The sequence below is a fragment of the Trachypithecus francoisi genome, unplaced genomic scaffold, assembly GCF_009764315.1.
Source record: "Trachypithecus francoisi isolate TF-2019V2 unplaced genomic scaffold, Tfra_2.0 Lachesis_group10, whole genome shotgun sequence".
Classification (NCBI taxonomy): domain Eukaryota; kingdom Metazoa; phylum Chordata; class Mammalia; order Primates; family Cercopithecidae; genus Trachypithecus; species Trachypithecus francoisi.
The window spans coordinates 35,146,542-35,171,203 of NW_022681455.1; the positions used below are offsets into that span (position 1 = coordinate 35,146,542).

Consider the following 24,662-nt stretch of genomic DNA (forward strand, 5'->3'; position numbering starts at 1 on the left):
GACTCATCATCGGGGCCGGGGAGCAGTCTGGCTCTCATGGACTTTCCCTGCGTTCCCCAGCGCCAATCTGGAAGCAGCTGCTCTTGCTACCCCCATGGGCACCCCAGCCCAGCACGACATCCTGGCTACACAGGCAAGGAGCCCAGGCCTCAAGGACTAATTCTTTCTTGCCAGGGTCAGGAAAGACAGAGACAAAGAGCTTAGGGCAAACCATCTCCAGGCTTGAGGAAGGTCACCTGGCTCTGGACACCTACAAAGAGGCCCCCTCCCAGGGACTTCAAAAGTTCAGCTCCAATGCCCATAAGCCCCCACTGAAGGATCCCACCAGCCCAGAGCCCAGCCCAAGGACCACTGTCAATGCCAGCCACAACCCTGTCCCCCTCTTCCTTCACCCCAGATCTGTCCAAAACCAGAAAAATGAAAAACAAACAGGGCCAGCAGAAAACACATCACCAAACTCGCCTCACATTGTCCTCTGTGGTTGGCCAGGGCAAGAAGCCAGAGGGCGTTTCTGCCTTGCCTCCTCCAGGGCTGCCTTCTTCTCTTTCTCTCTCTTCCTTCTCCATCTCTCTTTTCCTTCTGTCCATTATTTCCCTCCCTGTCACTTCTTTTTTGTTTGTTTTTTTGAGACAGAGTCTTGCTCTGTCGCCCAGGCTGGAGTGCAGTGGCCCAATCTCGGCTCACTGCAAGCTCTGCCTCCCGGGTTCACACCATTCTCCTGCCTCAGCCTCCCGAGTAGCTGGGACTACAGGCGTGCGCCACCAAGCCCAGCTAATTTTTTGTATTTTTAGTAGAGACAGGGTTTCACCATGTTAGCCAGGATGGTCTTGATCTCCTGACCTCATGATCCGCTGGGATTATAGACGTGAGCCACCGTGCCCAGCCCACTTCTTTTTATGTCCTTTCTTCCCCTTTTTCTTTCTGTTCTCTTCCTGCATCCATGATGAAATAAATTCACTAAAAATCAACACATTGAAGAAATCCTGCAGCACACATAAAGCTAATTCATGAAGCCGAGCCCGCCATGCTGCTACTTTGCTGTAAAGTCGCCGGGTTCCTGGAGCCTATGCAACACTGTCAGTCACTTAGCATCTGACGGCAACAGGCTCTTCATTGTCTGGCCCCATCCCACCCTTCAGATCTTCCTCCACACTCTCTGAAATACTTGTCTCTAATTGAGCCACATTACTAATTCCCTGAAGACATTCTCCTCTCTAAGTCTTTGCTCACGTTGTTCCTGCCACCTGGAAAGCCCTCACTCTCTTCACCCAACTCCCTGTATGAGAATTCCATATATTCTTTGAGGTCAGCTTTAAACCCTTTCCTCCTCCACTGAGTCGTCCTCCTGCTTCCAGCTGGAATTAATCTGTGCTGTTTATGCCCTCATTAGAATTTTATGTTGGCACCTCCATATTTGGACATTTACCACATTCTGCCTTATATTCCAATGACTTAGATGTGAATTTCTCTTACCAAATTATAAACTTAAAAGGAGAAACCATGTCATCTTTGAATCCCCATATCCTTTAAGTCCCTGGTACATAGTAAGTGCACAATATATGTCAAACGTTAAACACTGAGTCTGTGGTTATAAAGAAATACACATACAATTAATTCCACATCTTAATTTCACCAGTGTGGGCCTATTTCATATATAATAATTTTATTTGCAAATTTGTTGGAGGCAGTGAGTTCCCTGAGTAGACAGACTCCCAGAGGTCTGGCTTCAGGACTTCACCAAGGCTGAAAGATGGTATGTTAGATGGCGGCACCTACTGGTAAAAGGTGGCATTACAATTTGGATCTACCAAAGAGAAGCCACCAAATTTCTCAATCAATCCCAGCATTGGACCGGGGACTGGGGACAGTGGGTGAAGACAGAAAAGGATTAGAATGAGTTCCTCTTGGGCTGGGTGCAGTGGCTTACAGCTGTAATCCCAGCACTTTGGGAGGCCGAGGCGGGTGGATCACCTGAGGTCGGGAGTTCAAGACCAGCCTGACCAACATGAAGAAATCCCATCTCTACTAAAAATACAAAATTAGCTGGGCGTGGTGGCGCATGCCTGTAATCCCAGCTACTCAGAAGGCTGAGGCAGGAGAATCGCTTGAACCTGGGAGGCGGAGGTTGCGGTGAGCTAAGATCGTACCATTGCACCCCGGCCTGGGCAACAAGAGTGAAACTCCGTCTCAAAAAAAAAAAAAAAAAAAAAAAAAAGAATGAGCTCCTCTCCCTCCTCAGTAGCCCTTACACTGATCAAGAGGTGGAACATCGCTGAGTCCGGGTCAGGGGCCCAGGGAAGAGCCCGTTCTTCTCCAGCATACTGCAGCTTCCTACAGACTACATTTTGCAGGACCAGAGCAGGGCACCAAGGAATCTCAGCCTGACTGTGATGTTCCTCAGCTTTGCCAAGTTGGCTGGGAAGTGGAGACGTGGCATGACGAAGAGAGCCTCTTGCTGCAAAAGGGAGGCAAAATTCTGTAAGGATATCAACACTCAGCACAAGCACATAGCTGGCAAACATTCCAATGATCCTTCCTTATTGCAGGTTTTCAGTTTCTCCTAGAATGATTTTCAGCCTAATGGGAGCTCTTCTCTGAAAATGTAATAGAAGCTATTGGGTAACTGAGTTTTGTTTTACAACAATTTGCTCTATGGTCTACTTGAAGTTGGTTCATGGATACCTTGAACTTTGCCCCAATACTTCCACCTATCTTTTCCTTAATCCAGGATATGCATAGGAGTGGTATTGGTAGATGAAGTGGTCCTTCTCCACCTCTCCATCTTTTCCTCTGAGGAGGGAATCCAGTGGGGATCTAAGAGAGGATAGGCATAAAGAATAGGGTAGGGGGAGGGAAAGCAAGCCACCTCTTAACCAAATTAGGAAGTTCCTTATGAGTGTTCCTACAGCCCCCTCCTCTGATATTCACAACACATTTGTTAGGGTGTCAACTGATAACTAAAGTTTTAACTGGCAAAGGCTGTCACCCTCTCTCACAGGAATATTTGTATTTGGGGCCAAAGAACATAAGGTTTAGCTCAAAGGAGTGATTCTCCAATAATGGAATGTTAAGCATCAGTCAGAAAGATCTTTGATGAGGTGGCAGAGAATCCCCCAGGGACCTTCAAGTGGCCTCACCTAGGGTTCTCCTTCCCGGACCTGCCTCCCAGAGTTCATATGAGAGCTGCCTATAGACCCCTTTCATCTGCTCTGGCCCCAGCCCTCTGACCACTCAGGCTCCTTCTTGCCCATTCTCCTACCTCTGGCTGCTTTATCTAGGCTGCCATTACCCAATTCTTCAGACCTTTGGGTATATCCTGAGCGCTGGCTTGGAAGGTTCCAGATATGCATCTGTGTCTTCCAGACCCTGAAAGTCTCTAGCAGGAGTCCTCTCCTAGGCCCCCTGTGTGTCCATGGGCTTTCTTCAGTGGGGGTTTCACTGCCCTTCTGCCCTCTGCTGCCCTAGGTCCTCCAGGAAACCTGAAGCATCCTCAGACTGGTTGGAGGCAGGGAGACAAGGTCAGGGAATGCTTCACTTCTCCTCTAGGGTTTGTGTGAGCTCACCCTTCCTTCATTCTTTCAGCTATTCAATAAATAATTCCCTGAACACAACTATCTGCCAGGCATATGCTTAGAGCTGGGGATACAGAGGTGACCCAAATGGGTCTTGCCCTCAAAGGTTTGATAGAACTAGTGGAAGGTAAACAGACCATTACCGATAGCCAGGGCCATCACTGGGATAGGTTTCAAGGACCACTGAGCTCCGAGTCTGCTGGGGCAGTAAAAACACTTCCCCACCAAGGTACCATGGAAGCTGGATCTTTTTTATTTTTATTTTTAACAGGGTCTCATTATGTAGCCCAGGCTTGAGAGCAGTGGTGAGATCACAGCTCACTGTAGCCTCCAACTCCTGGGTTCAAGCAGTCCTTCTACCTCAGCCTCTGAGTAGCTAGGACTACAGGTGCACATCACCACTTCAGCTAATTTTTGAATTTTTTGTAGAGACGGGGTTTCATTATGTTGCCTGGGCTGGTCTTGAACTTCTGGCCTCAAGTCATCCTCCTGCCTCAACCTCCCAAAACACTGGGATTAAAGGCATGAGCCACTACAAGATTTTAAAGGGCAGTAGTTCTCCAGCTGACAAGAATATGGTGCGTGCCAGGCATGGTGTAGCTAGGGTGTAGTGATGGTGAAGTCAGAAGACAACCATGAAATGTCATTGGAAAGAAAGGCTCAGGACTGGCACAGAAGGCCACATACACTGTGCCAGGCAGCTAGAACTTAGCTCTGTCAGGCAGTGGCCCACAGCAGACACAGGAAGTACCTGAACTGTGGCAGCAGCAAGAGGGATCAGGAGGAGGATTGTCCTTAGGACTCTGAGGAATCCAAATGGGGCCACTGACTAGGTTATGAGCCATTAACCTCAAGATGGAGATCATGGGAAGAGGACAGGTCAGGGGAGAGTGTTGTGAGGCATGAGTTCAACTGGGGGTAGGTTCAGCTTGAGGTCTTGAAAAATATCATCGGAAGTATCTATAAGTAGGTGGAAATGTAGGACTAGATAGGAAGGAGAGGAGGGAGCTAGAGCTATAGATCTGCAAATTGAACATACAGAATTAGAGCTAGGAGAAAAATGGGGTTAGGGATATAGATTTGGTGGTCATTGACATATTGGTGGTGCCTGGAGCCATAATGCCCCACTACGTGCTGTCCACCTATTTTGTGAGTGACCTTCCACATGAGTCATCATCAGTAACACTCCAACAACCTGCAAGGTCAGAAGTTTATCCTCCCTGTTCTTCAGATGAGGATGATAAAGCTCAAAGAGGTGAAGAAACTTGCCCAAGCTCACCCATTGACGTGGCTGGGATTTAAACTTGGGACTATTTGACTACAAAGCCAATGTTCTTTCCATCACCCTTGCTGTCCCTCAGAGAGTCCCCTAGGGAGGTCATGTAGAGTGAGAAGTGAAAAAAGCCAAGCTAGAAGCCCAAACTGTCTAGCATTTAAGAGGCCAGCGGAGGGAAAGCAGCCAGCAGTAGATGCAGGAGAAGAAAGCGCTCCAAGAAGTGGAAGAAGAATGTTCAGAGGTTTTGGATGAGGCAGAGAGGTCAGGTTAGATAAGGACTGGCAAACAGCCCTGGATATGAAGATGTGGAAGTTGCTGGAAACTTTGGGGGAGGGGAGGCAGAGGGAGCCTGGGACAGAATGCATTAGGGCCAGGGGTGAAAGGGAAGCAGTGACATGGAGACCTAGGGCAGAGAAGTTGGGAGCCTGGAAGGATGAGAGGCAGCAGAGTCTGTGGAACTTCCCTGCGGGATGCTGGGAAGTTCTATAGGATGCTGCAGCTCTTATTGTGCTTACAGGAGGAGCTGAGGTGAGACATTCAGGCAAAAGAGGGGATAACTGACAGAGCGAGCTCCCTGAAGTGGCAAGAGGGGATGAGATCCCGGTACATGTACATGGTATTAGGCTTGGCCAAAAGGATGGACCCCTCTCCCAGCAGTGGAGAAAGAAGGGAGCAGGGGATAGGAGGCTCAGGTTAGATGGCTCTTGGCTTTTTGGAGAAACAGGAATTGAGGACACTGATTGGAGAAGTATGGGGGCTGGGGTGGGCAGGAGGGAAACAAGTTTGGGAGGGCAGCTGTGTGGAGGGGTCAGGGTGCAGGCCTGGGGTGGTTGGAGACTTGCCTTGTGACCTTGTGATGTGCAGGGATCTGGAACCACACATCAGTGACGATGCCAGTTGGCAGGGTAGAGATTTTTGTTTCCTTAGTGAAAGCAGCTGGGCGCAGGTGGAGAGGAAGCAAGTGGCAAGGTAACTCAGGAGTAGATGTGGGTAGAGAGGAGGGGTAGGAGGAAACTGGGGTGACTTAGCCAAGAGAGCTAAACTGGAGGTGGCCTAAGTGTCCAGAGGAGAGGCTGGAACAGGTGTGGGGCAGCTTGGATTGGGTTACCTCTGCCCCATGTCCTGGCAGGGCTGCCTGTGGATCTCTCTGTAAAGCCAACACTAAGGACCTGGGAACAAGGTATCCCTAGAATCCCAGAGCTGAGAAACAGACTTTGAGAGATGGTTACCTCCAAGCCTCTGCCTACATGGCAAAATGACTCCTGAGCTACCCTGAAGGAGTACAAAACAGCCCATTCACCAGCCTAGTAAGATCCCCTCCCTCCCTTCTTCTATTATTTTGTTGCTGTTCTGACTGTTCTCTTTTCCTCTCCATCTGTCAATTACTGATTTTTTGGTTTATGTGTCTATTCTGTCCTTTTTTTTTTTTTTTTTTGAGACATAGTTTCACTCTTGTTGCCCAGGCTGGAGTGCAATGGCGAAGTCTCGGCTCACTGCAACCTTAACCTCCCAGGTTCAAGCGATTCTCCTGCCTCAGTCTCCCGAGTAGCTGGGATTACAGGCATGCGCCACCACGCCCGGCTAATTTTGTATTTTTAGTAGAGACGGGGTTTCTCCATGTTGGTCAGGCTGGTGTCGAACTCCTGACCTCAGGTGATCTGCTCACCTCAGCCTCCCAAAGTGCTGGAATTATAGGCGTGAGCCACTGTGCCCAGCCACTTTGTCTCTTAAATATTGTATGACTCTGGGCAAGCCACTTCACCTCCCATCACCAGACAGGTGATGGCTAAAGTCTTCTGCAGTTCTATTGCTTAATGACTCTCCAGAGCAAGGATATGTGTAAAGAGCCCTGTATGTGAAGGTGCTGGTCTGTGACCCTCAACCTGATCCCAATGATTAGAGTGTGAGTGGCAAAAGTGTATCAAGTCTCTGTGAATTCAGAGGAGGCAGTGTAGACAGCTGAGGAGGTATACAAGCTTCAGAGTCAGGCCTGGGCCTAAGTCCTGGCTTTGTTCTTTCTTAGTATGTCATCCTGGGCAAGTTAATCTACCTGACCCTCAGTTTTCCCACCAATAAAATGGGGATAACAATTCCTACCTTATAGGCTTGTGATGGAGTGCCTGGTACAGGCCCTGGAACATAGAAAGCACTCGGTAAATGGTAGCTATGAGCTCTAATTTGTGTTTCAGGGTGTCTATATCTTCTTAAGGTAAAGTAGGAGGTGCAAGACAGTAGGGATGGAGAGACTCCAGAGCTACCTAGCTGGCAAGTGAATATTCTTCTAACTGCATAATGTATAAGTGTGGTTGACAAGGCCAGTGTGCTGGAATGCATGGAATTTCTGAAACCTTCTCAGTAGGAATGTATGACAGACAGCAACCTGTTGGGGATGGTGAGAATCTAGCCCAGTTGACTGTGCTCACACCCAGTGGCATCAAAGTCTAATCTGGGACAAGGCTGCTTCTTCCCACCAGGCACTACTATACCTTTGTTATCAAACACTTGGGCTTTTTTTTTTTTTGAGTTCTGTTGCACAGGTCAGAGCAGTGGCACAATCTCTGCTCACTGCAACCTCCACCTCCCAGGTTCAAATGTTTCTCCTGCCTCAGCCTCCCAAGTGGGTAGGATTACAGGTGTGCACCACCACACCTGGCTAATTTTTGTATTTTTAGTAGAGACAGGGTTTCACCATGTTGGTCAGGCTGGTCTCAAACTCCTGACCTCAAATGATCTGCCCACCTTGGCCTCCCAAAGTGCTTGAATTGCAGGTGTGAGCCACTGCACCCAGCCCCAAACACATGGGCTTTTGTTCTTCTGAGAAGTAGTGGAAAGAACAATAGCCTCCACCTACTGAATGCCTACTATGTGCCAGTGGCAGGTGTTTTCCACCTATTATCTCATTTAATTAGCACCATTAACTTATAAGGTTTTTATCCCCTATGTCAGGTGAGAAAACTGAAACTTCCTGAGATTAATTTGCCTGAAGTCACAGAGATAGAAAGTAACAGAGCTGAGACTTGAATTGCAGGTTTGTTTAGAGCCCACACAGACACTGATGGACCGACATCTTTGAGGGCATATAACCATATCTATTTTCCAGGTGAGGAAGGTGAGGCTCAGAAAAGTGAAATAACTCTCCAAGAAAAATAGATGGCTGGGAAATGGTAGGGCCTAACATTGATCTCAGGGCAGTCTACTTCCAGCTTGTATGTGCTCTCCATTAGACTATATGGCACTGCCCATCAAGGTAGGGTCATTGGACTAATTTTATATACGGGGAAACTGAGGAGCAAAAAGAAAAAGCAAAGCTCATGGAAGGAGACCTTGCAGGGGAGGGGAAACCCCTGAGTCTGGTGGGCCCTGGCAGAAGAATCCCTAAACAGGACCTGAACCAAGATCTATCAGCTATGGGATCCCTGACCCCTGCCAGTCCTCTCCCCAGAGATTTTTAGGAGCAAGTAGAATGAAACAAATGTCAGAAGCATCCCTGAAGGAAAATGAAGCCCCAAAGCATACTGCAACCTTAGAGGTGAGTGTGGGAGGCCCAGAGCCCACTGGACATTTTGCCCCTGCTAGTTATGATATGGCACGTGCTGCTGCTGCTTTTGTAGTATCACTTGCAAGTGCCATCTTGTTATTCCTTCCCTGTCATCTTCCTGAGTTACTGTCCAACTGAGTCCTTGCAGAAGAGGACAGGGCAAAAGGCAATGTGAATTGGACCAGAACCTCAATTCACAGTGTCCTGGTGATATAAGCCCTGCTTCTACTCTTATAGAATACTCTGAAGGGCTGAGGGTACTCTGGAATCAGATTGGGTGAGTGGCAGCAGGAGAGAAGAGCAGGGAACTGCCTTTTTTTGCCCAGATGTGGAGGAGGAGCTCACCTGGTCCAAGAGGAAAAGAGGAAATCATCAGAGGAAAACTGGTAGGATGAGATAAAAGGCAACTGGGGGCAAAAAAAACCAATCTTCCAGAGACATAGTGGCTTAGGTGGAAGAACCCACCTAAGCCTCCCTCCCTGAAAGTCAGGGAAATATCTGTACTCAGAAGGCCAGGAAATCACCCTGAACTGAAGGCCCAAAATAACCCATAATCCCCCTACAGAATCCTCCTTGCCCACCTCAAGGAGGATGTAGGGGCCCTCCCTCCATCCCCCCAGGGACCCAGAGGAGCTACACTACTGTCCAAAGAAGGCAGAGGCAGAGTAAAGCAAGGCAGCGTGCCATCTCCCCTCCCAGCCTAAGGGGGGCTCCTCGGCTTTCTCTCCCTGTGCCCCCATGGAGATCACAGGCACCATCCGGCAACCTCCAATTCTTTCTCTTTTTTTGAAACCATTCTCTTGTTTGGGGCAAAAAGGATGGCAAGTTTACACTTGTCCTCCAACCCTACACATAATTGGTGGCAGCAGGCAAAAGTGCTGCAAGGGGAGGGTTTTGCCAGTGGAATGAAAGAGGGAGGGCATCTTAGAGTGACAGGGCTGGGAGGGACCTCAGTCATCTGACCCAGCCTTTCTGTGGCCTCCACACCATTCCCATGATCTATGTGCTCCCATCCCAAAGGTCATCTTTGATGCTATGCAAGGTTCTCCAGGCCTCCTCCCCCAGGCTTCCTTGGGGCACTGCCCCCTTTCCACCACTGAGTGAATCCACCACCCTCGTTCACTGAGGAAACTGAGGCCCATTGAGATATGACTTGTTCAAAAGTAATCTTCATCCCAGGATAAGAAGTCTGAGTCTGTTTCCATCTACTCTTCCACTGAATCCCTAGGAAAGGAAGGGCTCAGCTCTTCTCCCCAGCGGACAGGACCATTGCCAACAAAGCCCTCCCCTTGCCCCAGCTGATGTGGGCAGCCAATATCGAGGGTCTCAGAACTGAATCTCTTTTGAGGAGATCTTGGTCATTGCCTCTTCCTCCTGGGTACGCTGAGGGCTCTCTGAGGCTAGTCTGGGTCCTAGCAGCGTCTTCCCTGTAGAAAATTGAACCTGGCCTGGTCTCATTCTGAACACAGCCTCACACTCCAATAAAGTCCTCACAACCTTTCAAGAGGTCTTTCCTCTTTCCCTTACAATGGAAGGAAAGAAGATGCAGAGTGAGTGAACAGTCAAGAGGCAGCATCCATGGTTGGAAGACACTGCTCCTTCTGCACAGTTTGCCCCTGTTTTAAAAATATCCTTTCTCTTTCCTCTCCTCCCCTTCAGTTGGAGGGATGAAGGGTTAAGAATGGACCAGTCAGGACCACCTCTTGAAGCGGCGTGCAAGTTTGAAGGAGCCTCTTGTACCTGTCTTTATGTCTTTGTGTTTATACACATAGACATGATTCTGTGGGGTAGCTTTTGCCCCTGTGCTGAGCACACGAGAGTGTCTGTATGTGAGTCCAAGTCTCTATGGGTAGGGTGGTTCAGTGGGCTTACCTCCAAGGCCCTAACTGCAAGGGAGTCTGTCCTGGAGCTGGCAGTTTTAGCAGGCGGAGGCTACTTTCTTTTTGGTCCTCAAAGTGGACCCGGATCTAGGAATGGGGACTGAGTCCTGAGAGTAGGGGTGTGGTAGGTGTAAAAGTTAAGAGGGTGTCGGAGGCGGTGTGTTCCAAGGTCCTATGTCCCCTGTCAGGCTGTGTCGGTGGACACGCCCGAGTGCCCCTGTGTCCACGTCTGCCCCGGCCTCCCGAACACCTCGCACCCTCTTTGTCTCGGGTGGAGGTGTGCGTGCAAACCTGCGCCGCACGGAAGTCCTCGAGTGCGAGCGCGGGGACGCACCGTCGCTCCTCGACTCTTTCCTAGGGGAGCGAGGACGAGTCGGAGCCCGGTGCTGTTTGGTCTGGAGCCGAGCGGAGCTTGCATTGATCCATTGATTGTGCGCGGTTTGCGCCTGACCTCTCTGCTCCCGGGGAAGCCGTCTCCATGGAGACCGGGCCCGCTCCCCCAGCGCCGGATTGTAAATTCCTGCAGGCAGCGGCCCGGCAGCCTGGGGAGGGGGCCACCGCGCCCGGGCGCGCAGGGGGAGCGGCCGCCGCGCCGAGGCCCCATTTGAAAGAAAAAAGGGCACGAAAAAAGGAGGTGGTGGAGGAGGAGGAGGGGGAGGAGGAAGAAAACGAAAAGGAGCGAGGAGAGGAGGAGAAAGAGGAGGAGGAGGAGAAAGGCGAAGAAAAAGAGCCTGAGAGACGGAGAAAGAGCGAGAGAGGAAGAAAGAGAGGCAGAAAGGGCGTGTTTCTGGCGCTGCGTTTCCCCTCCCCTTTCTCAGGTCCTTCGTTCGGGCTCTGCGCGCTCTGCGGCTGCAGCTCTCTCCCGGCGAAGCTGGGAATTGGGTGGGATTAGACGGAGCAGCCCCGCCGCCGCCGCTGGCAGAGGCCGGCTTGGAGAGGGCGGGGGTTCCCCTCCGTCAGTCGCCCCGGGCGCCCCTCGCCTCTTCGCACTCTGCGCCTCGGTCTCCCCGACGTCCGGCCAGGAGGAGCCGGTAGCATCGGGAGCCTCGCGCCGAGGGCGCCGCGGTCCGCGCCCGGCGACTGCAGCCCCCGGCCTGGCCCCGGCGGGGCGCCCCCTCCCCTCCCCCTCCTGCGCGCTGGGATCCGGCCGGCTTCCGCCCTCCCCTGGCCGCGAGACCGGCCCCGGCGGCTGGGCCGCCAGTAGCTCCTGCCATGGGCTCGGGGCGCGTACCCGGACTCTGCCTGCTTGTCCTGCTGGTCCACGCCCGCGCCGCCCAGTACAGCAAAGCCGCGCAAGGTAAGGAAGGAGGGGCGCGCGGCCTGGGGGCTGTCCTGGCTACTGGGCCTCAGGGCCTAGGCGCGATTCCCGAGGGGCAGGGCAGGTGCTGGGGAGCGTGCTGCTGTCAGGACCCGGCTCTGTGCACCCGGACTCCCCGGCTAGGGGCCCGACCGCTGGGCGCTGCGCCCCGAGCGAAAAGCCGGACGAGCTGGGGGCGGCAGAGAGGAGTGAGAAGCTCTGGGGGCGGTGGGCAGAAGAGACCACGCGCCTGAGAATTCCGCCCGACTTCATCCACCCTCAGCATCTTCGAAAGACTTCTTGTCCTCCAAAATCTGAGAGAGAATTTTCTCTTCTCTCAAACATTGCCAGAAACTTACGCAGTGGTCTGGAGAGACTAAGGGAATAATGAAAACTTTTCAGCCGTGCCGTATATTTCTTTCCCTTACCCCCAACCCGCATGCAAAGTTAGACATTTCTAAGTTGATGCCTTATCGGTGGAAAAATGTTGAAGAAAAATAGGATCTTTTATGGAAAAATCAACTCATCTCTCACCGGATGGTAGGGGGCTGAAGAGAAGAAAATTTCTGTGACTGGCTCCCGACAGGAATGTTGCGTTTCTGTCTCTTTGGGGGGAAATCTCTTTCGTCTTGCATGGCTTTCATTTCTTATCATAATATTTATTTATTAAGGCCTCGGTTTCCAATTCCATTTAAATCCAGGTCAGAATTGCATTAAAATAACAAAGTAGAATTCCAGGCTGGGGAGCTCTGACAGATCCCTCTAGGAATTAGAGAGAGAGGGAGGCCTCCCGCCCCCGTCCCTGACCCCCAGCTCATCGCCTGGCAGGTCCCAAGGCTGTGCAGGCAGAGACTAGGCTGATGTACCACAGTTCTCTCGGGACAGTTTCTCCTCCCCCTTGACCTCTTGCTGTACCCCTCCCCCATCGTGTCCTCACCGACAAGAGATTTATATGGACAAAAAGAAAATTCCTCCTGGCAAGGTTTTGCCCAGGAGAGTACGATTCTGCCTATTGTCCCAGGGACTCCTGAAGCCAGCTGGGGTGAGGAGGTGGCTGGGCCAGAAGGAAAGTTGAACTTGGGAGTTGGGGAAGCCTGAGTGTCCGACACAGGTCGCTGTGTCCCAGAGCCTGAGCGTTTGGCTCTTAAGCTGCTCTGTTGTATTGGATGGACTCCTGCTCTGTGAAAAGGAAGGTGCTTTATCAATGCCGCCTTCCTCTTCCCAAACACTGCCTCTTCAGCTAACCTCTTCCCCCTCCAACCTGTCCTTTCACAGAACGGAAACATTAGAGACCCTCAGCTGTCAAATACTGGACCCTACCCCCACACCTTCCAACCCCACACTGCCTCTTTTCCAGTCCTGGTTCCAGACAGCCCACCACCACTGCCACCCCCAACCTGGGAGCAGCCCCTCTCCTCACTGTGGATTTGTGTTTTCATAAACAAAGCTGGCTTTTGTAGTGTGTGCTGACTTACTCATAACATGGAATTAGCTAGGGAGTTTAGTCTGAAGGAAGGAACAGATTTCATGAAGTAACCTCGAGACAAGATAAGGGCCTCTTTCAAGTTGGAGCCAGTGTCTGCAGTGGCCTAGTGAGGCTGCGGACCAAAGGAGAAGCAGTGTATTTGAGGGGGGCCCAGGGGCAGATGGAGACCCCTCTAAGGGACAGGTGCCATCAAGGCAAGGCACTCAAGTATGGGAGATCAGCTCACCATTCAGGAACGGGAGTCAGAATCCCTCCATGGTACTCCAGGGCTTCCTTTCACTGGACTCCCTGCTGGGTACTGAGGAACATGCTGCCAGAGTGGAGGCCCTTGCCCTCAAGGAACTTATAGAAGAGTAGTTTTGTTTCCAGCTTATCTCATTCACAGGCCACCCTTCCTGTGACTGGACTGCAGTTAGCTTGGTATCTTCCTTCTTTTCTTCTGATCCCTAAGCTTGGCCTAGAATGGAAGCCTTTCATTGACCCTTCTCTTCAGGAAATCTACAAACCCCATTTGCCAGAGGTTGCCAGGTTTACTGGGTTACAGGGATGTCTCGGGACACAAATTTGCAGGCAGATGCTGCAGGAAGAACTAGTACTGACCAGGTGGGGCAGCCTTACAGCCTTACCCACAGACAGAGTCTGTGAGCATCAGGGAGGACATGCCTTCAAACATATCTCCTTGTTATCAGCAGTGCCAGAAAGTGTGCCTTTAATGCCAGCCACATGCTTTATATGAAGCACTAGCAGGTCTTTAAAATCAAATACCCTTGGCAAGTATCTTGTGCAGAGTTACTATACCTCTGGGGGTAACTGGGTTTCTGTCCCTTTTCATCAGTGATTCCCACAGTGGGAAAACCAAAGTCATGTGGAAGGGGGAAAAGGGGGAGACAAGGAAGGGAGCCCTAAGTGTAAAGGTGACTGTGCGAGTGTGCACACATGAGAGGTTCACCACAATTACCAACAGGCAACATAGCTGGATGTCTGTGTTTCTTGTAACGTAGTTGCTAAGGGTAAACTGCTGTTTTACTGTCTGTGAGAACTGTATGGAAGAGTGGGTGGGTAAGCCTGTGTGACTGGGAAGGAGGGAGCATGAGGGGACATGGTTTTGAGTGTTTTTCAAGTGCTTGTCTGTATATTTTAAAGTAGACAGACTGGATAACCAAGATAATTGTTAACTTAAAAGCATTAATTTGCTTTGCTTTTGGTCGGGGGGTGGGTGTTTGGTGGTGGTGGTGGGGGGGGTGGCAGCAGTGGTTAAAAAGACCTAATCCTGGCATAGGGCTCAGGTTACAGCTGAATGAAAAGGTCTCTCGGCCTCCAGGGAAACTTGTCCCCAGGGCTGGCTCCAGGAGAGCCAGCCTGGCCGTTTAGTTTACCTGGTAGTTTTCTCTCCTTGTTAGGGATAGAGTTTTGATAAAGTCATGCATTTAGAATTTCCAAGTAACCCCATCCCTGGGACTGAGAGCGTTCGTGTGGTGGCAAACAGTGTCTCTCTGTCTCGGTGTGTCTCTCCGGGTCTCTGTCTGGGTGTATGTGTCTCTTTCTTTCCCCCACCCTTCTCTTCCTCTTTAATGTGGCTGTTTCCTCTCCTCCCCGCTTCCCTGGGCTCCTGTGGCCAGCTCTTACAGTGAGGGGACTGTTCCTCCTAGCCCCTCCCTCCAAAATATGAAATGAAAACCATAACCGTGTCAGCGGGTAAGGGTGGCCCGGTGGCCAGCCTGTGCCCCATCCAGGCCACACTGGAGAGAGGGAGAGTCCCCACTCAGAACCTAATCTTTAGTCATTCCCTCTAAGCTCACCCCCCATTTTTCCAGAAGGTGGAGAAGAGGGTGGACTGCTTAGAAATTCCTCAGGAATCCCTTTGACCTCTCTTCTCTCATGACATGTCTCAGAGGTGGGGAAAGCCTCAGGGTGGGAGTACAGAGACTCTTCCCTGTTTTCAACCCCTTCCTTCTCATCTCCTTGAGTCTCTGCAGGGTGGAATAAGAGAAAGGGGACTGGAAGACACTAAGGCCAGAATTACTGCAGGCAGAGAAAGAAGACAGTCATCAGCAGCCCTCAAATGAGATTGTTTTCTGAAATCTTCAGGAATCTGAGAGCATGAGAACCGGTTTGAGATGTGAGCAGCTGGGACCTGTTGTAAAAGGAGCTGGTCCTGGGTGTGAGTTTGGGAATGTGAAGTGTGCATTCACACACATGTGAATGTGTATGCATGACTCAGGGCGGGTGTATGTGTGTGAAGTGCTCTGGTGAGAGAAAAAAGGAAGTGGGGCAATGTGCGTTTTGTTTTAGTTGGAGAAGTAAAGAAGTGGAGTGGCTTGGTCCAGTGCCTTGAACTGAGGACAGGGGAAGGGAACAAAGGGCTTCAGACCTTTTGAGAAGATGGAGCTGGAAGAGCTTGCCGCCTGATCCCACTCAGTCCTTGCCCCCAGCTCTGGTCCCCAAATGTCAGGGTGTGGGCCTCCTTTGACGTCCCATATCCCTAGCACATGACCACTTATAAGAAAGAGTCCCTGTCAGGGCTGGAAACTGCAGAGCTGCTCTGAGGCTGGCAGTGCCTGTAAGAGGCCCAGACCTGGGGACAGCTTCTTCAGCTCAGAAGACTAGAGTCTGGAAACAGAAGGACTGCTGGGCCTTGGGTATAGAAGAGAAACAACGGTCAACCCAGAGACGTTTGGGGGGTACAGGAGCTAGTCACCTGGGCTAAGAGCGGACAGAGACTCCCCTCCCCCACCAGCCACTTGACACTGGACAGGCTACTCTCCTGTTCCCATGCCCACCCAATGCCAGCCTCAAGTGGCACCAGAGATATAGAGGTATATGGTGCCAGTGGGTTTAGGCAAATGCAGACCCTAAGGATTTGAGCCTTGGAGGAAATCACTGAAATCCCTCTCCTCACTTGTAAAATATCAGTAGGGTTCCTTGCAGCCCTGAGATTCTGCACATCTCACTGAAATCCTTCCTGCTGAAGGCAGAAGGCGCCGGGCCTCCACAGGTTACTCACCCAAATCTCAGGCCCTCTCCTCCCTGGATGCTGGTCCACTTCTGCCTGCCTCATGAGGTTAGGTCACTTGGATACTCTTCCTTTCTTCCCCCATCCCAGTTTCCTGGAACCCCAAGTAGCTGATAGTTCTTACTGTGTCCATAAAGTGGGTATGTATCCCTGGAAACAGCCCCTGAAGAACACATGTGTGTTTCTGCATGTGTGTATCTAACAAAGTTGGGAAGTGGAGCTGAAATATGTTATGGGAACTGAATATTCTTGGAGCTGGGCCCCAGGATTCCATATGTTTCTAGCTCTGAGACTAGCTGTCTGTATTCTGCCCTAGCCTAGACATGTCCCCCTGCAGATCAAGCACTGCTTTGTAGTTGCTGTTAGATGCTGTGCTTTGGCTGCACAAATGGGATGATGACCCCTATATAGGGCACAGTGGTCCTTGCTCTTACCTCTGGTTTTCCCTGTGCTATAACCATAGCCCTAGAGAGCTGTGGGGTTTGGATTTCTGAGCCCTACACCAGGGGCTCTTCAGGTCTGGTCACTGCTGGTAACAAGCTGAGGAAAGACCTGGGCTGGAGGGAAGATCCAGGATAAGGAAACACATCTAAGGAATCCCTCTGAAAGGGGGGAAAGGGGGAGAGTATCGAGATATGTGGGCACTAGGGGGAGGGCTGGGGAAGGGGAGTGCTTGAAGGGTAGACCCTGGGGAGCAGGTTTACAGAGAGGACGTTTTTACAAGTTTCTAATTATATTTATTTGGAGTTTTCCTCTGGCGGTTTGAAGCTGTTAACAGCAGGAACCTGTATCCCTGGTGTTTGTTTTTGTTTCTAACCAGCTGCTTGGCCCCAGCATAGTGAATCCAAGGGCAGGCAACACCTGCCCACTGCTGTACCGCCCACCCTTTCCTTATTGCAACTGTGTCTGCACCCTGCCTGCCCACTACTCAGCCCTGCTCTCTTCTGCTGCTCCCATGCCCAAAGCCTCAGAGCATCTGCGTTCCCACTGCTGATTTCCTCCCTGGATCATCCACATTTCAGCTCCTTCTGCTCCATGGTTATGTACTGGATGCATGCTTCATGCTGAACTAAGTGCTGAGTTGGAGTTGGGGGAGGTACACTAATGACTAAGGCGTGGATTCCTCCCTCAAGTGCTTAGAGAAGACAGTGGGTAGTGAGACAGCACTGGACTGGGAGTTCGAAGACCTGGATCCTGCTGTACACTAGCTATTTGCTCTTTCCTGAGGTATCCTCGCTGGGCTTCAGTTTCCTCATCTATTCAATGAGAGAGGACAGTTTGAAGACCAAGTGAACCAACCTGCATGAAAACACTGTACACTTAGTGAAATTGTACAAATCTGAAATTTTTTTTTTTTTTTTTTTTTTTTTTTTGAGACGGAGTCTAGCTCTGTCTCCCAGGCTGGACTGCAGTGGCCGGATCTCAGCTCACTGCAAGCTCCGCCTCCCGGGTTTACGCCATTTTCCTGCCTCAGCCTCCCGAGTAGCTGGGACTACAGGCGCCTGCCACCTCGCCCGGCTAGTTTTTTTTCTTGTATTTTTTAGTAGAGACGGGGTTTCACCATGTTAGCCAGGATGGTCTTGATCTCCTGACCTCATGATCCGCCCGTCTCGGCCTCCCAAAGTGCTGGGATTACAGGCTTGAGCCACCGCGCCCGGCCTGAGTTTTTTTTTTTTCAATTAGTTTAGAGAGATAATATTACTAATTACAAAACCAGAACCTACCTATGCCCACTGCCTGCCTCCCTGCCCCTCACTCTACAATGTTCTGTTCTTCCCCCACTTCACTACCCATCCTCTAAAAGCTTCTGATTCAGGGTTGTTGATTTTGTCCATACTGAAAGGGAGAAAATTCTTGTCCAATTAAGGTTACGTTCAAATGATCAAGGAGCTAGATTAAGGGTAAGGCAGGACATCAGAGAGAAACTCATCAGGGTCCCCAGTAAGTGACAAGCTTTTGAGGTTCAGACCCCCTTCCCTTCAAATCACCAAACACCAGCAGCTTTTCCTGGCTGTTCAGTTGAGCAGGCTAAGCCTGAGTGAGAGGAGAAGATACCGTTTTTAAAAGGAGAAAGTGCTCTGTCTCCTCCTTGGAATCAACAGGTGGTTATTTGTATGGTTTTCTGGACTTTCTCTAGGCCACCCTCATCCTTGCATAAGCTTTTTCTAGACTGAGGATGGGCTCAGGCTCTAGCCTGAGGTCACAGTGCCTTGGCCAGTCCCAAACTGGGAAGACAGCCTGGTACTCCAGGCTCTGCCAATCTCCCTGGTTGCTATTTTGACCTGGAGGTAGAGCAGATATGCACAGGTGTGGGTACATGTGCACATGCTGTGGGTTAGGATATCATGGCCCAAGGCTGGGCTGGTTTTATTTTGGATGTTACTTAGATGTAGCAACTTAGAGGTGAGAATGAGGGAACTCACCAGGGGCAAGCAGTGGAATGCCTGTCTCAGGTGCCCCATCATTGGATGTTAGTTAGCATGGAGGCTGAGGAACATGTGTTGAAGGGGATGCTCTGAAAAGATCCCTGTAGCAGTCCCACATGTCTGAAGACCCTGAGACCCTATGACTCATTGGTCCCAGTCTCTTCTGGCCCCAGCACTCATCATATGAATACCTTTAAGTGGGTACTACCTTTCTGTGAGTTTAGTTTCCTCTCTCCCTACTCTTCACTTGAGACTAAACTTCCTGGGACTTCCTCCACCTAGAACAGTTGTGGGATCACAGAGAGTAAAGAAGTGAGATTTTTCTCTGAGGTAACATAGAGCAGAAGGGATGCCACAGATAGAGACCTCATCTACTAACTACTAACACATCCATGTCTCCATCCACTCGCCTATCTGTTTAACAAATATTTACTAAGTGCCTTCAATGTAGAATTCATCTCTTGTTCACTGCCAAATCCCCAGCACCTAGCATAGTGCTTCACATGTTGGAGGTGCTCAATAACTATTTATTGAGTGAGTGAATGAATGCTGAGCTCTATTCCAGTTGCTGTGTGGGTTTCAAAGCTTTAGGAGCCATGGCCTCAAGGAGCTTACTGCTTCAGTAGGAAAATTATACACATGAATTAAAAGTTAAATAATGGTACAAGGCAGCATATGAGGTATCACAAGCCTGGGATTGATCAGGTGACCAGAGAGCCTGATAGTAAGTCTTAGGAGTAAGGAGAAAGAGTAGATCAGAGAAGGCTGGTAGTGTCACAGGGAGTGTCCCAGCAGAGGCACCTGAACTCAGTCCTCAAGGATGTTCAAGGAGAGGAAAACAGCAGAGTGCGGTACATACACCATATATCCTGGGCTAGCGTGGCTGGGCTGAGGATGTCACAGCCATGTGGGTGGGTACATTAGGGCTCTAGGCACGCTGTTTCTGACTGTCTCACTGGGCCACCAAATTTGCCCACAATTACCCCCTCCCCTGTGGGTGGTAAGGTAATAATTCCTGTGGTAATGGGAAGGTGGGCGTGGACTCTACCTAGGGGGTGTGCTTGTCCACAGCCCGCATCCCTGCTCATTTCCATTTGTTACTGTTCCTGAGCTGGGCCTGGGCAAACTTGTGAAGTAGATGAAGTATTTACTCGGGAATCCCACTGCTTCCCTTTTAGGGTACACCTGTCCATCTTCAGAATCTTTGACTACTTAGAATTTTAGGGTACACCTGCCCATCTTCAGAATCTTAGGACTACTTGTATTATAATAATCCACCCTTTCTGGTCTGACCCTCTGACCCTCATATCCCATACCCCATCCTACCCTTCCTACCTACATTTAGGAGAGTTTATGGAGTGCTCTGCTAGGCACTAAAGCAAATTCAGAAGAAATGGCAGATGGTGCTGGGAAAAGCTGCTGTAGTTACAGACTTGTGCCTTTGTGCCAGGACAGGGTGAGGCAGGGAGGTCTTAGCTTGTCTATGGTATCTCTGCAGCCACCACTCTTCCCCACCTCAACTTTGGTTCCAATGCATGGCCTGAAGTAGGGTTGGGATCTCCCTAGCCTTCAAAAAGAATTGCAGAGGACAGCGTTTGGGTTCCCAACTGGCCTCTCACCCATTTCACCCCCATTCTTTGGGCCGTTCCCAGCCCAAAGGGAGAGTAAGCAGTGGGGATGTGTCTCCCCAAATCCTCCCCACTAACACATGCTCACTGGTGCTGCATTTCCCCACACCAGGCCTGAAATGGGGCTTTGATAGGGAAAGGGAGTTCAGAAAGAATACAAAGAGAAGGTTGGAGAGAAGGAATAATAGTAGCAAACCTTGGCTAGGCATGGTGACTCACGCCTGTAATACCAGCACTTTGGGAGGCTGACACGAGAGGGTCGCTCAAATCTAGGAGTTCGAGACCAGCTTGGGCAACATAGCAAGACTCTGCCCCTAAAAATAATTTTTAAAAATTGGCTGAGCATGATGCCACGCATATATAGTTCCAGTTACTTAGTAGGCTGAGGTGGTAGGATCACTTGAGCCCAGGATTTCAAGGTTGCAGTGAGCTATGTTCATGCCATTGCATTCCAGCCGGGACAAACAGAGCAAGACCCTGTCTCTGTTTCAGAAAGAAAAAAAAAAATAAGGCCGGGCGCGGTGGCTCAAGCCTGTAATCCCAGCACTTTGGGAGGCCGAGATGGGCGGATCACAAGGAGATCGAGACCATCCTGGCTAACACGGTGAAACCCCGTCTCTACTAAAAAATACAAAAAACTAGCCGGGCGATTGGCGGGCGGCTGTAGTCCCAGCTACTCGGGAGGCTGAGGCAGGAGAATGGCGTAAACCCAGGAGGCGGAGCTTGCAGTGAGCTGAGATCCGGCCACTGCACTCCAGCCTGGGCGTGAGACTCCGTCTCAAAAAAAAAAAAAAGAAAAAAAAAAAATAGCAAACCTTTGTTGAGCACTTGCTGTACGCCCACACTGTGGTGCTAAGTACTTGATGGGTAACTCACCTGATGTTCCTGGAAGCCCCATGGGAGGTACTATGATGAATGTTATTCCCACATACAGAGGAGGGAACAGGTAAGTTCAGAGGCTGGCCCAGGACCACACAGACACAGGTAGAGAAAGCAATTGAACTGACCATGTTGCTCCAGAACTTCTCTCTTAACTACTCTGTCATGTGGCTGCCCCTACCTAATCTCTTCCCAGCTTGGGCAAATAGTTTATTTGCATTACCTGAGTTGGGAAAGGAAGACAGATTGTGGCCCCAGCCTCACCCTGGAGATCCTGATTCAGCTGGTCTAGGGGGCACCTGTACATTCACATTTTTTCAAAAGCCCCCAGGGAATTCCAGTGTGCAGCCCCAGGGTTGAGAACCACTGGTTTAAACCAGTCCACACCCGGTAGCATTAACTGGTTTTCCAGCTAGTAACACCTGCATCCTGAGAGAACAGACTAAGATGAGACTGTGGTGTGAGTGTTGAAGGGTCCTTGCAAGGACAAATTCTAGGTGGGCATGTATGGAAGGTGGGAGCTCTGGAAGAATGACTGGTAGAAGGAGGAGATACTGGGTATAATTTGGGGCCCTCTTTCACAGCTTTGTCTTAGGTCTGTTCTGCTTGGAAAGACTCCAACCAAACGTTGAAGGGACATCTTCCTCAGCAGGTACCCAGCCAAGTGAGGAAAGCTGAATATGCTTCAAAGTATTAGCAGAGCAATTCAGTGACAGCAGTAAATGAACTGAGGAAAACAGTCCCCTTGGACCAGGAACTCACCAGGAACGGGGTTTACTAGGAAGAGCTTTTGGGAAGAAAAATTTGAGCCAGAATGGGAAGCTGAGCATAGTGTAGCTGGAACAGAAAAGTGAGGAATCCATCTGCAATGTGAATAATGAAAATATGCAAATGCATAGAAAGGAATAGGATGGTTAGATGTTGTAGAGGGAACAGGAAGAGATAATGTCTTCCAGAGCAGAGACTCTTTGCTGGAGAGGGATAAGCATTGTGAGCGGGGAGGTGAGGGAGAGGGGTTAGTTAGATGGTGGCAGAAGTCTGGCTGTAGGAGGGGTCTAAAGAATCTGGCCAGGTGTAGTGTAATCCCAGTGCCTGTAATCCCAGCACTTTGGGAGGCTGAGGCGGGCAGATCACTTGAGGTCAGGAGTTTGAGACCAGCCTGGCCAATGTGGCAAAACCATGTCTCTATTAAAAATACAAAAATTAGCCAAGTGTGGTGGCACGTGCCTGTAATCCCAGGTACTCAGGAGGCTGAGGCAGAATAGCTTGAACCCAGGAGGCAGAGGTTGCAGTGAGCCAAGATCACACCACTACTGTACTCCAGCGTGCGTGACAGACTGAGACTTTGTCTCAAAAAAAAAAAAAAAAAATCTGCTAGGAGGCCTGGTTTGTGGTGATCAGCATCAAGATCCAGTCTAGTACTGATGAGCACTGAATGGGAGGCAAAGGGAAGAACTGGGAGCCCATATAGTCTGACACAGTCTCTAGTGAAGCATCAGCTGATTCAGAGACAGTCACATACCTCTGATATGGCCAGGGGAGCAGTTCCAGACCAGTATCCATGCTGCTGGACCCAGGGAGTATCTCTTATTCAGAACTCCACAGCAGTGCTATCCTGTGGTGTGCTAATAGCAGTGCTAGTTCTGTGCTGTTGGAAATGTTCCATATCTATGCTTTCCACCATGGTAGCCACTAGCCACATGTAGCTATTGCGCATTTGGCCTGTGGCTAGTGCAACTGAGGAAGTGAATTTTAAATTAAATAACCACATGTGGCTAGTGGCTGTCATACTGTCCTAGAGCATCTATTGCCTGACCAGTGACTTAATACCATCTCAAGCTTCCTGTGTTGGGACCCTACTGTTTATTAGCCAGTTCACACAAATTATCCCATCAACTACTCACAGCCTCTCATAAAGAGGTATTATCATCCCCATTTTAAGGGGGAGGAGATAGAGAATAAGAAAACCACCCCTAGAGAGGGGCAGAGCTAGATTTGAATCTGGGACTGACTGGTTCCAGTACTTACGATCGTTCTGTGATAGCACACTTCTTTGTATTGTTTTCTGTTCATCAGTTGCACAAACTGATTCTCCACAGAGCATATTAGCATCTATGAGGACCCTCTTGCCCTTACCTATGAACTAGTCTTCCATGCCCTCTCTTCTCCATTCTTTCACTTTGGGATGACTTCCCAGGATGGGCCAGCAGGTAGACACCATGACTACGGAGCCCGAGCGAGGTGGAGAGTAAGTGTAGACAGAGGCTCCCAGCACTTAGAATCAACTGGTATGATGGTTGGCTGCAGAGGGGTTGAAGGGTAGAATGCAGAGCTGAACGGAAACCTGTGAGATTTGAGGCAGGGTGTTTGGGGATTTCAGTTCTCTTCTTAGCCCCAGGAAGCTTCAGAGTATAAAACCAGAGGACAGGTAATTGTCTCAAGCTAGGACTCTGGGTATCTACAAATTGGAGAGAATACTGGTTCATGCATCCATTCACTCAGTAAAAATAATCAGTCACTTAAGGATTTGGATTCAAAAAGGCTATAATGAGTCCTGAAAATCTGCATTTTAATAAAACCCAGGCAATTCTATGGCCTATAGATCACACTTGGATATCAAATTGTCTTGGTGTCAAATCTCATCTCCTTTCTGTGCTCAGTTGTGGGATCACAGGAGAGTAATGCCTCCCATTCAGTGCTCCCTCACTTGCAGGCTGCTACTTTAAGACACTATTTTGGGTTTCCCAGTTTACAACTGGAAGTAGTCTCTTTCTCCTCTGATTTGCCCTGTAACACAGGTTCTCAACCTTGACTGCACAACCTTGACACTCTTCCAGTTATTCTAAACTGGAAGAGCTTTAGAAAAATACTGATGGCCCAGCACCAGTCCAGGCTATTTGATCAGAATCTCTGGGGTTGCGGCTGGACATCTCCTAGGAGAGTTGACTCTGATGTGCAGGGTCGAGGACCCCCTCACCTTATCTCTCATGCCTTCAGGGCATGTGCCACATCCTGCTCCATGTTTTTGTTTCTCCTTTGGGCTGGGCTGAGTCACCTTTGAGCCTCCACAGCTATTATAGCGCCTTTCACAAACACACTCAATAAGGCGTTTTCAACTGAATAACACGTTTCTCTATTTCAGTTCAGATTTAAGGGCACCATAATATTGCCTCAGAAGTTGGAATCTTTTGCCCAAAGACTCTTTTCTACGTCCTTTCTTTTTTTTTTTTTGAGATGGAGTCTCACCCTGTCGCCGAGGCTGGAGTGCAGTAGCGTGATCTCGGCTCACTGCAACCTCCACCTCCCTGGTTCAAGCGATTCTCCTGCCTCAGCCTCCTGAGTAGCTGGGATTACAGGCGCGCATCACCACGCCTGGCTAATTTTTGTATTTTTAGTAGATTTGTATTTTAGGGGTTTCATCATGTTGGTCAGGCTGGTCTCGAACTCCTGACCTCCTAATCCGCCCACCTCGGCCTCCCAAAGTGCTGGGATTACAGGCGTGAGCCACCGCGCCCAGCCTCATCTATGTCCTTTCTTAACCATCCTTTTTTTGCTAGATTGTGAGTGGCCTCTTCCTTCAAGTATAGCTCTGTGTATAGCACCTATTGTTAGAGCAAGGGCCAGGAGACAAAGGAACACTGGGGATTAGGGCCCAAAGGGCTGCACT

At 50.0% G+C, this 24,662-nt stretch overlaps 1 protein-coding gene and 1 long non-coding RNA gene across 5 annotated transcripts in view; one reads left to right on the plus strand and one right to left on the minus strand.

Moving 5' to 3' along the window:
- SCUBE3 (signal peptide, CUB domain and EGF like domain containing 3) overlaps positions 1–24,662 on the plus strand; it is a 61,440-nt gene that overhangs the window by 10,622 nt on the left and 26,156 nt on the right. For 3 of the 4 annotated variants that reach the window (XM_033216895.1, XM_033216897.1, XM_033216896.1), the window contains exon 1: positions 10,990–11,563. The exons of the other annotated variant lie outside the window; for it this stretch is intronic. In XM_033216895.1, coding sequence (XP_033072786.1) covers positions 11,479–11,563 — 85 coding nt within the window. In that variant the 5' untranslated portion in view covers positions 10,990–11,478. Of the gene's footprint in view, positions 1–10,989; positions 11,564–24,662 lie in introns of those variants that run through there. 4 annotated transcript variants of the gene reach the window in all.
- The window catches only part of LOC117087098, a 61,008-nt gene that overhangs the window by 4,277 nt on the left and 32,069 nt on the right, over positions 1–24,662 (minus strand). The window lies entirely within an intron of this gene.